Source organism: Bison bison, unplaced genomic scaffold (genome assembly GCF_000754665.1).
Source record: "Bison bison bison isolate TAMUID 2011002044 unplaced genomic scaffold, Bison_UMD1.0 scf7180017864260, whole genome shotgun sequence".
Taxonomy (NCBI): Eukaryota; Metazoa; Chordata; class Mammalia; order Artiodactyla; family Bovidae; genus Bison; species Bison bison.
In genome coordinates this window covers 728,514-742,884 of record NW_011494832.1, presented here as the reverse complement: position 1 = coordinate 742,884, position 14,371 = coordinate 728,514, and the positions used below count along the sequence as shown (strand labels likewise).

Sequence of the window (14,371 nt, the reverse complement as noted above, 5' to 3'; positions counted from 1 at the left end):
ATAAGAAAAAGTTATTGTGTGTGTGCCTTTTGATATACATAGACCTCTAACCTTTCAAACTGACGTTAAAATCTAAAACTGACACTTTCAGCTTTCCTGACTTAGGGGTGTATCAGCATCAAAGCTCCTCAGGATTCGTTTCTTTTCTGCAGCAAGAGTCGTAACTGAACCATGTCATCAAAGGATTTTGGTTTTAAGGACTTGTAGGCGAAGAAGCAATGATGGAAGCTGTGTGTGCTGCCAGGTGTGTGAGGCATCATCCACCATCAGGAGTAGAACCAGCTTGACTGGGTGGAAGTCTTAAGAAGGTCAGTTTCTTATCCAATATAATCAACAGCCCATCTACAAGTCAGGCTGTCCAAAGCTGGGCTGCGCTGCTATGGAGGCTGTGAGCCCCCATCACTGGAAGTGTTTGAGCACACAATGAGTGGTTACTGAGAGAAGGTTTGGGTGATTCTGAGAGTATTCAGGGCTGAGAAGCTCTTTGGAGACCAACAGTTCTCAAACTCTGACAAGAATAAGAATCACATAGGAAGTATGTGAGCAACTCATGTTATCTTGGGTGGGAAGGCCTGGACAGAAAGTGGAATTGTTAGTTTTAGAGTTGGATCTGCCTTTTAAACATGGATCTAAGGTGCTTCTCTTTCAGTTATGAGGACTATATGCAGCAAAACCTGTTCTAAGCTCTTTCTGTTCTTGGTTGCCACAAGAACTTTTTTTTTTTTTTTTTAATGTTTAGAAGGTAAAATCTGTTCCAGCTGTGAGTTTTTTCCTTACTACTAATCCTGATGATCTGCACGTCCCTCTGTCAGTCTAACTTTCTGGAATTCCAGAGGCATCACTAAAGTAATCTCTCTGTTCCTTTCTTATCAGATGTTTGGTTTTTGGTTCCAACTTTGCTATCGCTATTGGACTAAGAATGGAAAATGACTGCTATACCCCTGGGTGAGCGCCCACAGGGAACGAGCCACGGCAGAGGAAGTAGTCCCGAAGGCCGTGATCACACCGCACAGTCCTGCACACGTGCAGCACGCGTGTCCCCCACTCCACGTCCACATGCACAGCACAGCACTGGCCGTGGCTCTGTTTCCCCGGCCGACTAAGACTTGTCAGGGTATTTCAGATCTAGCATGAGACTCAGCTGATTTGCTGTCCAGATCTTTAGGATTTCTAGGAAGAAGAGAAGCCCCCAAAAGGTAACAAAGTAAAAGCTAGAAAAACCTTGAAAAAAATACTGAATAGTCTTTTCAGGGAAGGTTTCTGGAAAAATAATGACTTCTACTTTGTTTCAAGTATGAGTTCTCAACAGTATTTATTTAATCACTTCATTATTTATTTGTATGTGTTTATTTATTGAAGTAAGTTCCATATTCATTCCTGAACTGCATAGTTACCAAGGGATCATCAGTATTAATCCAAAGCCAAAAACTATTGCAACAGATTTAATTATTAACCAACCATGTTATTATACTTCCCTTAGCACTTATTAAGGAGTTGATATTATTTGAAAACATAAGAAAATCAACTAAATTATAAAGCAAAAATCTTTTCTCTAGAATATTTAAACAATATAGTGTTCTTAGTTGCTAATGATTCAGAAGTTCCTGAAGATGTTGGGGTAGAGGAGCGCTAGTTATTTGGAGTTCTGTTATTCAGGCCCAGAATAAAATGAGGTTTTGTTGTGCTGATCTGAAAAATATCATCTGTATATTTGGATGAATAGTTTTTTTTTTTTTCTTCTCACTGGCTTGGTTTCTTTATTTTTATGTGGGGATGGAAATATCTACTTTCTTCCCAGGGAGGAAGTGTTGAATGAATTTGTTTCCGTACCATGTAATACTAAGTATGTGAAGCCAGTGAAATACACAGCCTGTAAGTCTTTCCTAGTATTTATTTTGATATCGCCATTATTTTTATGGAAATAAGTTTGTTAATTCTTGAGCTGCTAATAGTTGAGGATGCAGGGAAGTCTCTTTAAGCTAAAGTATTACATGTTAACAAATCCAAAAATAATACACACAAAACATTTCCGCAGATGTTCACTTTAAATGTTCTTGTTTACTGTAGATCACTATGTACAGTCCTCACCCCCACCCCCATCCCAAGCGACTCAATGAACAATTTGCCTGTCTATACCTAAAAGGCAAGAGTTCTGGTCATTTTTTTCCTTTCCTCTTGGCAGGAATACTTGGAAATTTTAAACAATTTAAATATCAACTGACTTATGTTCCTCTTACCCTTTCATGGAAATGTCAAGCATTCATATTTTCAATACTAATGAACAACTACCAATTGTTTTAATTTCATTATTTTCTCAACTGAAAGAGTGCTTACAGAGCACAGAAATAGCTAAGCTTTCTTTTTATAGATGTCACTGGTGAGCCTGAAACAAGTTTAGATTGAAAGACAAAGAAGAACTCAGATTACCCTCCCCCCTGAATATAATTCTCCTGATTAAGCTAATCTTCATCCCCCAGTTGAAATAATAGGCCCCAAAGAGAGGATTCAAAACCAGGGCAAGCAAAGTCCTCCAAAGGTCACTCAAATCATTCCTTTATTTCTTAGCAGGACTGAGTTCCATCACTCTGCAGGGAATCTACCTACTCTTAAAAATAGCCAGAGAAAGTTCTGCCACTTTAAACGGTAACACATTCTAGGCGAGATGGTTTGGCTTTCTCTCCAGGCACAGCACATATCACAAAACCTGGACTACAGTTGTTGTGAAATTCTATCTAACTAGCGTGATTTGCTGAACAAACTCTTTCACTGACTGGCTACTCACAGGAGGAATGTTAGAGGAGATTTTACGAATAGCATTTATCCCTTCCAGCAATACATTTCTGCTTTAGTTCACTGAATGACATCCCTCAGATTTGGATAAGTGAATGTGTCTTCCAAAAGGATATCACTTTTTCCCTTGACCTTAAGGAATAGTCTAGTAATAGGAGAAGAGGGTTGACTATGTGGTCCCCGTCCCTGTATTAGAAGAATCAAGGGAACCAGGTATGACCCTCAGCTCACATAGGCTTGTTTGGAAAGTCCTCATGGGGCACTCGCCATGCAGACACGGGATCCGGTACCACAAATGGAAAGGGGCCACCACCCGGGCTGAAGAGGCCAAGAGTGTATGCCAAGTCCTTGCCCTATGGAGTGTGTTCTTTGGTCGCAGCTCCCGATGCTTATAGTTTTCCTGACACATGGAAACCACTACAGGGATCTCCTCTTCCTAAGAGCACCTTCCTGAAACCCGAGCTTATTTTTCAGGGACTTGTTCAGGGACCACCTGTTCTAGGGACTCAAGGAAAGAACTAGGCTTGTAGTTCTCTTATCATTGCTACCTCATAATCCCTATACCTAAAATTCCTTCTTCAGTTAGTCCACGTTTTTTCTCCTAGTTTATGTGGAAGCAGCTTTGCTTGCATCTGTCTTCAGCAAACTTGAGAGAATCGCGTACTTACCTATTCAGTCTGTACTGATTGTGGAACTCTCTTTCCTTCACTGCATTGTATTCATTTTGATACTTGAGAAGTTGTTCTCTCATTTTGGAAACTTCGGTGGTGAACGCCTGTGGAAAGTTATCAGCTTGCTGCAGGTGAAACTGCTGCTCTTGTATTTGCTCAGTGAAACGTTTGGCATCCTGTAGCAGCTGGACCTCTGATTCTTGTGTGCTGGATCCCAGAAAAACAGATTTGCATAATGAGCAGTGTATACCTTCAATGCCCTTGGTAGCTCCTGTGGGGGGTCTGGTGAGGTGTGGAGGGAGTATGTCCATGCTGGGTTCAGGTCAATTCAGTGGCATTTCTGTGCCAAGTATTGCACTAGATCTTAAAGGCAAATGGAACTCACACCTAGCCGAGGGGAGCAGACATGAGTAGGAAGCTGGAGTACCAGCTGACAAGTGCTGCCACCCGTGTCTAGATCAAGATGGTGGGAGATGACAGAGAAAGGATTAGTTGGATGGGAATGTGATATTTGCACTTGACCTTCCAGCAGATATTTGATCATGACCTTCCAGCGGGTGAGAATAATAATACCAAGAAGAGTGGGTTCTCCCTCCAAATGCCCTAGCAACCCTGGCTTTCTTGAATTCGTGGATTCTCATGACCTGATTAAAGGAAAATCTTTTCTTCCTTAGTAATAAGAAAAAACAGTTAAATTTTCTAATGACACTTTACCAGGAAACTAGGAAGAAAAATTCTTCTATAAAATTATGTACTTAATTTACATATTTTTGATCATAACTTCAATGCCTGGCTACAGATGTGAATGTCACAGAAAAGAGCAGTTCCTACAATTCCAAGTATATTCTGTGGCTTTGGCCTTATCTTGGGAAAGGGTTAAGCATGGGGCTTGAGGCAGAATTGAATGAGCATAGAAACTGGACTTATTGGACTCTCCCGTGTCTTCAAGGAATCACTGACCTATGGTGCAAGCTAGTGTCAGATCCAGCTTTATCAGCAGATCTGACTCTTCTTTCTCAGAAATCCTCCCTCCTTGCATTTGCTGTCTCTCCAGTTCAGAAGCAAGACCCTGCCAGTTCCTGTTTTAAAGGCAGCACTGTGTGCATGCTCCCCACCAACTTTTCTCACTAGGAGAACTCTTCAGGGTTCTGTTCATTTGCAGAGATGCCCAACAACTTAATCAAGCCTGTCTCGACTGAAGTTACCAGCCCCACCCATTTTCTCAGTCTTTACTACATCATTTACTCAACAGCAAAACATTTATTGGTCTATCAGATGTTTCAGGCACTGTGTTAGGTGCTAAATAGCAACAAGAGCTATAAAGATACACATGTAATTTCCATTCATGAATGCTAGAGTTATTTCTTACAATTCATTTCCTTGTTACCTGATATCCTTAACATGAGTCTTCAACTATGGAATTGTAAGGTATCGTCTCGGGCCATTGAGCCCATTTGCCCTCAGAAAGTAGGCAAACACAGTGGTTGCGGCTCCAGCCAGAACACAAATGGTAATTTACACATGTGAACTTGAAATAGAGCATCAGCAGAAGAGAATTTAACAGCTCCTGTAACATGATTTCTATGGACACCTCATTCAATTTCGGTTCAGCATTTCCAGCCTTTATCTGCCCTGCTGCAGCCCCAGCACCAAGAATGAGGAGTCTGCATCTTCATGTGTTTCCTACCCACCAGGCAGTGGTGGGGAGAGAGTGGTGAGTGTTCGTTGTAATCACAAAAGAGGGAACTCTTTTGTGTTGGGGTCAGAAGGGGGTAAAATGTAGCAGAAGGGAAGTAATGGTTTTGTGACACAGCCTGGAAGAAGGAAGAAAGAGTGCCATGGCCTTGGTCCTGCGTGACTCTCACTGGAGTCCAGGGAGCTGAGCTGTGAGCCAGGCAAGGAGGCAGCCACATCAGCACCACACAGGGCTCTGTGGGGCTCTAGGTTAGAGCTATCCAGAGGGTGACAAGTGTTTCAATCTGCAAGGAGGCTCAGATAACTGTGTGGAATTTCTCGCAGTAAAGTGGTGTGAAATATGTTGAAAAGATCACCCCAGACTTTCCATCTAAATCCTCTAAGTCCCTGAGTCCTGAGAGCTGCGTGTACACGCTGGCATTTGGGATCAGTTGTGGGAAATGGAGTCCCTGTTACAAGGGTGAGGGTGAGAATTTGGTTTGGGGCTGGGGAAGAGAAGGAGACAAGCTGGAGGGTGGTTAGGAGCCAGGATGCAGCTGAGTGTGTATGAAGTGGAGCCCAGGGGAGGGTCTATAGGGATGCAGCTCTGCTCTCCTTCACTCCTTCCCCAGGCTCTCATCCTCAAAGTAGCCAAATACCTGGGCAAGCAAAGCAGTAGGAGTAATGGGTGGATATGAGCGAGGCAGAGGGGGAGGACGGAGTGTCTATCACTGTCTCTCCTTGGGTTTTAATGAAGACGTCATGCAAAGCTATGAGGCAGGAGGTGGGGAAAAGGAAGAGGGGACTTGGGAGTAGCAGCACTACAGATTTCCACTTCTTTCTTCGCTCTCCTTCCCCCTTGATTCCCGATGGCTGACCGCACATGCTTAGAAAACCTTGTTGAATTATTCCATTGTCGCCTAGTCTTCTGACCTCTGCTGATTAGAACTGGGCTAAGGTGAGTGGCTGGAGATAGGAGGAACAGGTGAGAAGTAAAGACAGAAATCTTAGCAGACATAGACTGGAGTTGTTATAGAACCTACACCTCCTGAATGGTGAAGGTGGGGAGGAGAGGATCTTTCAGGAGTGTCCTATAGCAGAGAATGTCAGTGCCTCACCAGAGTCACCTAGGCCCACTCTAGCGGCCACCAGTAGCATTGGTGGACAGTTGTCATATATAACAACAGCATCTGTGTGTCTCTGCCCGAGAGCTTTCTCTGGCCATTGGAACTTATGGCTTCTCAGAGGGTAAGGTAGAGGTGTCAGGGGCTCACCCACCTAGAAGCAACCCTAGATCAAGGGGAGATGGAAATTAGTGAACAGATATACCAGTGTTCTCGTGCTTTCAGTGGGAGAGTTCTGAGGCGTGTTCTGTGGTCACTCAGTGAGACTGAGCCCCGTTTGTCTGCAGTGTTAACCTGAAGATTATCACATCCCCAGCTGAATAACTTTCTTCCCCGTGTCACTTCCCCACTCCCTCATGATAATGTTCTTAAACCGCTTGAACTCAAATCTTGGTCTCAGAGTCTGCTTTGGGGAAAATGAAAAATAAAATGGGTCCCATTTCAAGTAAGAAGTAGAAGCATGAGTAAGTATGTCTCCATGTTGGTAAATAGCATACCTCATCACGGTATCATGCAGCAAGGTGTACTTGGCTTTTAACTCTGCCATCCTGGTTCCAGGAAGTTTCCCCAGAGCATGTAACTAGCAAAGAGAACACAAGGAACACAAGACCACTATTAGCCATAATCCTCTTTATGCTTTAAGCAAAGATAAAATGGATATATCATAAAATCTTTCAACTAAACATTAGGAAATACGCAACAACAAGGCACATTAGAAAGGTGGCAGGTGTTCAGAGAAGATGGTTCTAGTTCTATTGGGCTGAGTTCCCTCTCAAGATGAATACTGTGATTTCTCCATCTGTAAACTGAGGGAAGGAATTGATTTAAATTCTTCCAGCTCTAAAAAAATCTCATGTATCTAGCTTTAGCAAACACGGTACAGAGTATACATTACTAGGGTGGCTATTTGTAAGTTGAAAGAACTAGTAATTATTGAGCGTCTATTATGAGCAGCTGTTGTACATCAGCTATTTCATTCTTGAAAATGATTTGTGAATAGGGTTTTTTGCCTTTCAAACTGAAGTTTAGAAAGCTTAAACAATGTGTTTAAAGTTACAGAAGTAGTTAACACCAGTCGTTGTTGAGTCACTAAGTCATGTCCGACTCTTTTGTGACCCTGTGGACTGTAGCCCGCCAGGCTCCTCTGTTCATGGGATTCCCCAGGCAGGAATACTGGAGTGGGTTGCCATTTCCTTCACCAAGGGATCTTCCTGACCCAGGGATTGAACTCGTGTCTCTCGCACTGACAGGCAGATTCTTTACTGCTGAGCCACTACAAATGTCCCCAAATGTATTTATATGCCACCTTAAATATAATTCATATGTAACTTTTTAAGTGTTGTTTTTGATAGGTTGACCTAATATTTGATTTTATAAACATTTAATTAAACACATTTATTTTGGTTCTGCAGTTTTCTTTCTGTGTTTCTGAGCCAATATATAATTTATTTTGAATCACAAACATTTTCATTGGCTTCAAAAAAGGGTGCAGGCCATAGGCATTGTGCCTTTAAAGTCTAATTGGTTAAAAAAATTCACATATGGGCACTCTTAAAGGAGACAAGTAACTGGGAAAATGTTAGGAAAAGGTTAAGTGTGTGAGTGTGGGCTTATATGAGTATGTGTGTACTAGGAAGCCCACATGGGAGCCAGCCTTGTAACTAGCAACAAACTAGCCTAGTGAGATAGTCACTGAAGTTAAGCCATTGCTGCTGCTGCTAAGTCGCTTCAGTCGTGTCCGACTCTGTGCGACCCCATAGATGGCAGCCCACCAGGCTCCCCCGTCCCTGGGATTCTCCAGGCAAGAACACTGGAGTGGGTTGCCATTTCCTTCTCCAATGCATGAAAGGGAAAAGGGAAAGTGAAGTCGCTCAGTCATGTCCAACTCTGAGCGACCCCATGGACTGCCACCTACCAGGCTCCTCCAAAGTTAAGCCATTAGGAAAGGTAATCATAGAATCATGTGTTTAAAAACACATATAGTATTTTGTTTTAAGGCTGTAAAGACCATTACCTCCCATCCATTGCCCTGCACCATGGAAACAAGTGAACTGACATAGGGCCTGCCCTACAGTAGCTCCTGGTTTGAGGCGATAGGGACAAAAGAAATTATTAAATGCTTAGAACTACAGTCAGTAGTTTTATTGTTCATTAAAAAAGTGTATCTGATATTTTGTAATTATTTTCTTTATGTTGTAAGTTAAAGCAAATACGTAAAATTATAAATTAGAGACCCCTTCCATGGGGTGGAACTTCTAAACTGGTGGTGTGAAGTGGTTGATGAAACCCGTCTCTCAAAGAAACATTGATCAAGCTGGTCAAAATTATCTAAGACACCCATTTATGGTCTCTGGAAATTGACCTAAGGGCATGAAAGAAATTTAGAGGTATTTATTTAATAAAATCTACTGAAACTCAGAAGAGTAAGAAGACTATGGCATTTGCCCCATGAGCTGCATCCATCACTTTTAGCTCCCTCTTGTATAAGAAGCATTCTGGGCAGGGTTGACAGTCAATGAAAATCCCATTGCCCCACCTTTCTATTGCTGAAGATGTATTCCAAGGGGTGGGGCAGCCCCAGAAAGCTGCTGCACTTTACCTCCCTTCGTCCCAAGCTCTGTATGTGAAAGAGCTTTACTGGGTAGGTGACTGAGGCTGTCGAGTAGTGCCCATCCCCACTCCCCGATCTCCTGCTGTACAGGGAGAGTCTCAGTAGGCTTGGCAGCCTAAGATCAGACCCCTTAGCAGATGCTGATCACCTCCTGCCTGAGGATGCTCACTCGATTTGAAACAGTGTAGACAATCCATGCCCCAAAGAATTGTCAAAAAGAATAGTTATCACAAGAATTAACAGTAAAAGGAGGCTAATAGCTTAGTGATACCAGTGGAGGCAGACCAGCAGAAGTTTTAACAAAGAAATTGGGGCCAGAAAGAGTCAAAGAGGGCCCTGCTAATATCACACTTGATACCGGTGGTCCAGAAGGCTGCGGAAAAGCTTAAGGCTGTGACCTGTGAGGAAGAACCAGAGAGGATACTTCCAAGGTCCCCGAGCTAAAGGTGGGGCAAATATGTAAACTCCCTGAACTTTGAAAGCAGTCCTCAAGCCACATACAGATTGAATGGAAAAGAATGAAACCTTGAAATGTTTACTGGCTCAGGAGGCTTAAATACAATCTCTGACCAACCAGTGGTTGACCAAGCTATGGAGCGCCCCCCACCCAAGAAGCCAAGCTTAACGACAAAAACAAGTAAAGATTATCTACACGGAGACATCAGAGGCTGCACAATAACAAAGACTAAACGGCAACAAGAAGAAGCCTGGAGGGGATCAGAATCTGGACTTGCCCCAGTGTTATCCAAAATGTCCAATTTTTCAACAAAAAATCCTGAGATATGCAAAGGAAAAAAGTCAGAAACTGCTTTGGGGTGTGTAAATGTTGGACTTAAAGACTTCAAAGCAGCTATTATAATATGTTCAAAAAATGAAACAAATCACATTTAAAGAATTAGAAGAGATTATGGTGACAGTTCATCAGATAGAGACCATCAGTAAGGTATAGATCTAGGTTAAGAACTAAGATTTTTTAAAAATGATGTTCTTTGGGTAATAAGAATGTATAGTTTTTATATTTTTATTTTTGTTTATCTATATTTCATAATTTTCTCCAAATGGATACATACTATTTTTAATAGCAAAAAGTTAAAATAGGCTTGAGAACAATTGCTATAAGCAATAGGAATTCAGAACAGAATTTCAAACTGGAGAATACTGTGATCAGATCGTAGTGGCAGAAACAGCCAAATTCTAGCTCAGACTTATTGAAAACTCAGCTGAGTTTTCCCTAACTTGAGTCTCAACTGAAACAGCAGTAGTTTGAAGCCTGATGGCAGGTCAGCCATGGATGCCTGTTGGCAGGTTTTATGACCACAGAAAAAGCAAGAAGGTGGACAGGTTTCTTTTTCTATTTGCTATTTACATCACTCCACCAGCCAGATTACCTTTGGTATCCAGAATCTGGAAGAAAGCTGACAGGGCAACACTTGTGATATGTGTTTGTAGTTTCTGCATAACTTGGAAAAGGTTAAATCATAGATGTTCGGAAAAAGCACTGATAAGCTATCTTACTATGGTCTACTATCTTACTATGGTCTATTTTACTAAACACAAATCTCTCTTAAAAAGAGTCGGGTTTCCCTCATGGCTCAGTGGTAAAGAATCCGCCTGCCAATGCAGGAGACAAAGGTTCTATCCCTGGTCCAGGAAGATCCTACTTAGTGTAGAGCAGCTTTGTCCGTGCACCACAACTGCTGAACCTGTGCTCTAGAGCCTTGGAGCTGCAACTGCTGAACCAAAGGCCCTGGAGACTGTGCTCCACAAGAGAAGCCTCCACAATGAGAAGCCTGCACGCCACAACTAGAGAAAAGCCCCCACAGCGTAAAGACCCGGCACAGCCAAAAAGAAATTGAATAAATAAATATAAATACAATTTTAAAAAGAAAAAGATTCAGTTCTAGTAGATGAAATTATTTGTCTGTAAACATAAACCTGGAAAAGACAGTTGCATTTTCACCCTGCATGACACAACTTGGTACAGAAACCAAGTTTGTCATGTTTTAAAAATGCATGCTCTAAGAAATAGAGCATAAAGCCGAATCTTAAGTTGTCAAAGAGTATATACAACAAAAGGTTAGATATAATGTCAGAAGTTCATAAATATGGTTTCACAATAGATTCTTGTGTTTCTGAATCGCTTTGTTGGTAATTGAGATTGGAAGGAAACATTTACTATAGAGCTAAAAGTAACAAGAATTCATGATTCATAGATGACATGTAATAATATGGAAAAAATTTCAAAAATTGAAATTCTAGGACTTTCCAAGGAAACTAATAGCTCAGTAAGAGCTTTTACCAAGTGGACTTATCTAGAAGGGTTCAGCATGAGGAAACAATTAGGTGTCTGTGTGGGTGTCTGTAGGGCAACCAAGGTGACCATGGTTATTAACCTGCTCCATTCTTGTTGCTTCTTTGACATTACCTACTGGTGGTCTCATCCTGAGAAACAGCTGCCATGTTTCGGGAGGTAGGATAAATATTTACCATCCTTATCTCTCTCTCACCCTCTCCCTTTCACTGCTAGAAAAAAAGAACATAGCTATTAGATGTAGCTCAAATGCAATCAAACTCTCAACAATTCATCACTCATTTTGTTTGACTTCTCCCCTTGGTTGTCATATCAAGTTTTAGCTTTTCTGTACACCTAACCTAACACATTCACCAAGAAAACTTTGGCCACCTAAAGTCATCAACAAATCTATTTACCTACACTTACACACAGCCTTAATTTCTTTCCCCAGATCTCAAATATGAAGTCTTCCTTTCCTCTTGGTCATGTCTCATCCATCCACATGTGCTCTCAAATATGTATCTACTATACCTTCCTAGGCATCAGTTATACTTTCTCGCCTTTATAATAACCTCTGCTTCCCCTCTTTGCTGGGTCAACACATACGAGTCAAGTACATTACAAGTGGACTTTGGTTTGAATTCCAGCTCTGCTACTTTTTAACCCTGTAATTTGGAGTAATATTTAATCCATCTGTACCTCATTTATGAAAGAGAAACAAAAATAGCCCCATTTCATAAAGCTGTGAAAGTGAAAGTTGCTCTGCTGTTGCTGCTGCTGTTAAGTCGCTTCAGTCGTGTCCGACTCTGTGAGACCCCATAGATGGCAGCCTACCAGGCTCCTCCATCCCTGGGATTCTCCAGGCAAGAATTCTGGAGTGGGTTGCCATTTCCTCCTCCAATGCATGAAAGTGAAAAGTGAAAGTGAAGTCGCTCAGTCGTGTCCGACTTGTAGCAACCCCATGGACTGCAGCCCACCAGGCTCCTCCGTCCATGGGATTTTCCAGGCAAGAGTACTGGAGTGGGGTGCCATTGCCTTCTCCGAAAGTTGCTCAGTCATGTCCAATTCTTTGCGACCCCATGGACTATATAGTCCATGGAATTCTCCAGGCCAGAATACTGGAGTGGGTAGCCTTTCTCTTTTCCAGGGGATCTTCCCAACCCAGGGATCAAACCCAGGTCTCCTGCATTGCAGGTGGATTCTTTACCAGCCGAGCCACAAGGGAAGCCCTCATAAAGCTGTAGTGAAGACCAAAGGAATCAATATACATAAGGTATTGAGTATAGTATCTTGCCTGGAAAATCCCATGGACAGAGGAGCCTGGTAGACTGCAGTCTATGGGGCTGCGATGAGTCGGAGACGACTGAGCGACTTCACTTTCACTTTTCACTTTCATGCATTGGAGAAGGAAATGGCAAGCCACTCCAGTGTTCTTGCCTGGAGAATCCCGGGACAAGGGAGCCTGGTGGGCTGCCGTCTATAAGGTCGCACAGAGTCAGACATGACTGAAGCGACTTAACAGCAGCAGTAGCATAGTATCTAGAAGGGCTTTATCAATGTTAGTTATTTTATTATTATTATCATTAACATTATCCTCAACCTATAAATTTGCTCCTCTATCTTATAAAAACAAAACATACCTTGAATGCTATGCTCCCATTTAGTTACCCCTTTCTTTCTCTCCTTCTCTTTGATTTCAGTTTTTTCTCAGAAGAGTTGGCTCTGCCCTTTATCTCCACTCCCTTACCTTCCAGTCACTCACCAATCCATAGTGATCAGGCTGCCACTGTATCACCAGATTGGTAAACTGACTGATGATTTCCTTATTTCTCTGGCTGATTTTGATATTTTTCTCATTATCACTGGTTTTCAATAATATGTTTAGGATATGTCTTGGTGTGGTTTTCTTTGGCTTGAGATTTGTTCAGTGTTTTCAATCTGTGGGTTTACAGTTTTCATCAAATTTTGAAAAAAATTCAAGTGTTATTTCTTCAGATATTTTTTTTCTGTCCCCTTTTCATCTCCTTCTGGGATTCTAATTAAGCATGTTGGGCCACTTGATGTCCACAGATCACTGATGTTCTGTTCATTTTTGTCTTCTAGTCTTTTATGTTTCATTTTGGATAGTTTCTATTGTTATATCTAAAATCTTACTCATCTCTTTTTCTTTAGTATCTAATCTGCTATTAGTCCCATCCAGTGAACTTTTCACCTCAAATGTTGTGTTTTCATCTTTAGAAGTTTGCTTTTCGTCTTTTATAACTGCTGCTCTCTCATTATGTTCATGCTCTCCTCTCCCTTCCCCCTACATTCAAAGCATGTGCAGTAGCTGTTTTATTGTCCTTGTCTACTCATTCTGTTTTTGTGTCTACTCCATTATTGGTTTTTCTCATTATAGGTCACATTTTCCTGCTTCTCTGCATGCCTACTAATTTGGACATTTGGACTAATTTGGACTAATTTGTTTGATTGGACAACAGACATTGTGATTTTTACACTTATCCAATATTTAAATGGATTCCTTTAAATATTTTGGGACTTTATGAGTCACAGTTAAGGTACTTGGAAATAGTGTGATCCTTTCAAGGCTTGCTTTGAAACTTCGTTGAGGAAGTCTAGAATGATCTTTCTTTCTGGGCTAATTTGGCCCCACTCCTGAATCAATACACTTCTCCTGTGTCAAGAGGTCTTCTAATCTAACGAACTATTCTTGGCTCTGTGTGAGTTCCAGGTATTGTTCTATGCCAGTTTCTCTGGGGGTTCTTTCCCAGCCTCAGCACAGTCCTCACATGCATGCACTGATCAGCATTCCTCAGCAGATTTCTGGAGTGCTCTTTCTCTCTCTCTCTCTCCCTGTGCAACTCTCCCTTCACCTCACCTGTCTAACTTAGCCAACGTGGCCTCCCTGAACCCCAAACTCTATCTGTCAAATCAGCAAGGCCAGCTGGCTCTGTTTGGAATCCCCTCCCTCTATTATCACTTGGAGAAACACTCTCGTAAGTAGTAAAATGGGGGCAATTATAGAGATCAAATTGCCAACATCCACTGGATCATGTAAAAAGCAAGAGAGTTCCAGAAAAACATCTATATTCTGCTTTATTGACTATGCCAAAGCCTTTGACTGTGTGGATCACAATAAACTGTGGAAAATTCTGAAAGAGATGGGAATACCAGACCACCTGACCTGCCTTTTGAGAAATCTGTATGC

The 14,371-nt window shown here is 41.9% G+C and overlaps 1 protein-coding gene across 2 annotated transcripts in view; it reads right to left on the bottom strand.

Annotated features, from left to right (window-relative positions):
• The window catches only part of CCDC146 (coiled-coil domain containing 146), a 141,943-nt gene that overhangs the window by 39,813 nt on the left and 87,759 nt on the right, over nucleotides 1–14,371 (bottom strand). For both annotated transcript variants that reach the window (XM_010848088.1, XM_010848090.1), the window contains exons 3-4: nucleotides 6,757–6,839; nucleotides 3,459–3,668 (exon numbers count right to left, since the gene is read on the bottom strand). In XM_010848088.1, the coding sequence (XP_010846390.1) occupies nucleotides 3,459–3,668; nucleotides 6,757–6,839 (293 nt within the window). The remainder of the gene's footprint in view (nucleotides 1–3,458; nucleotides 3,669–6,756; nucleotides 6,840–14,371) is intronic.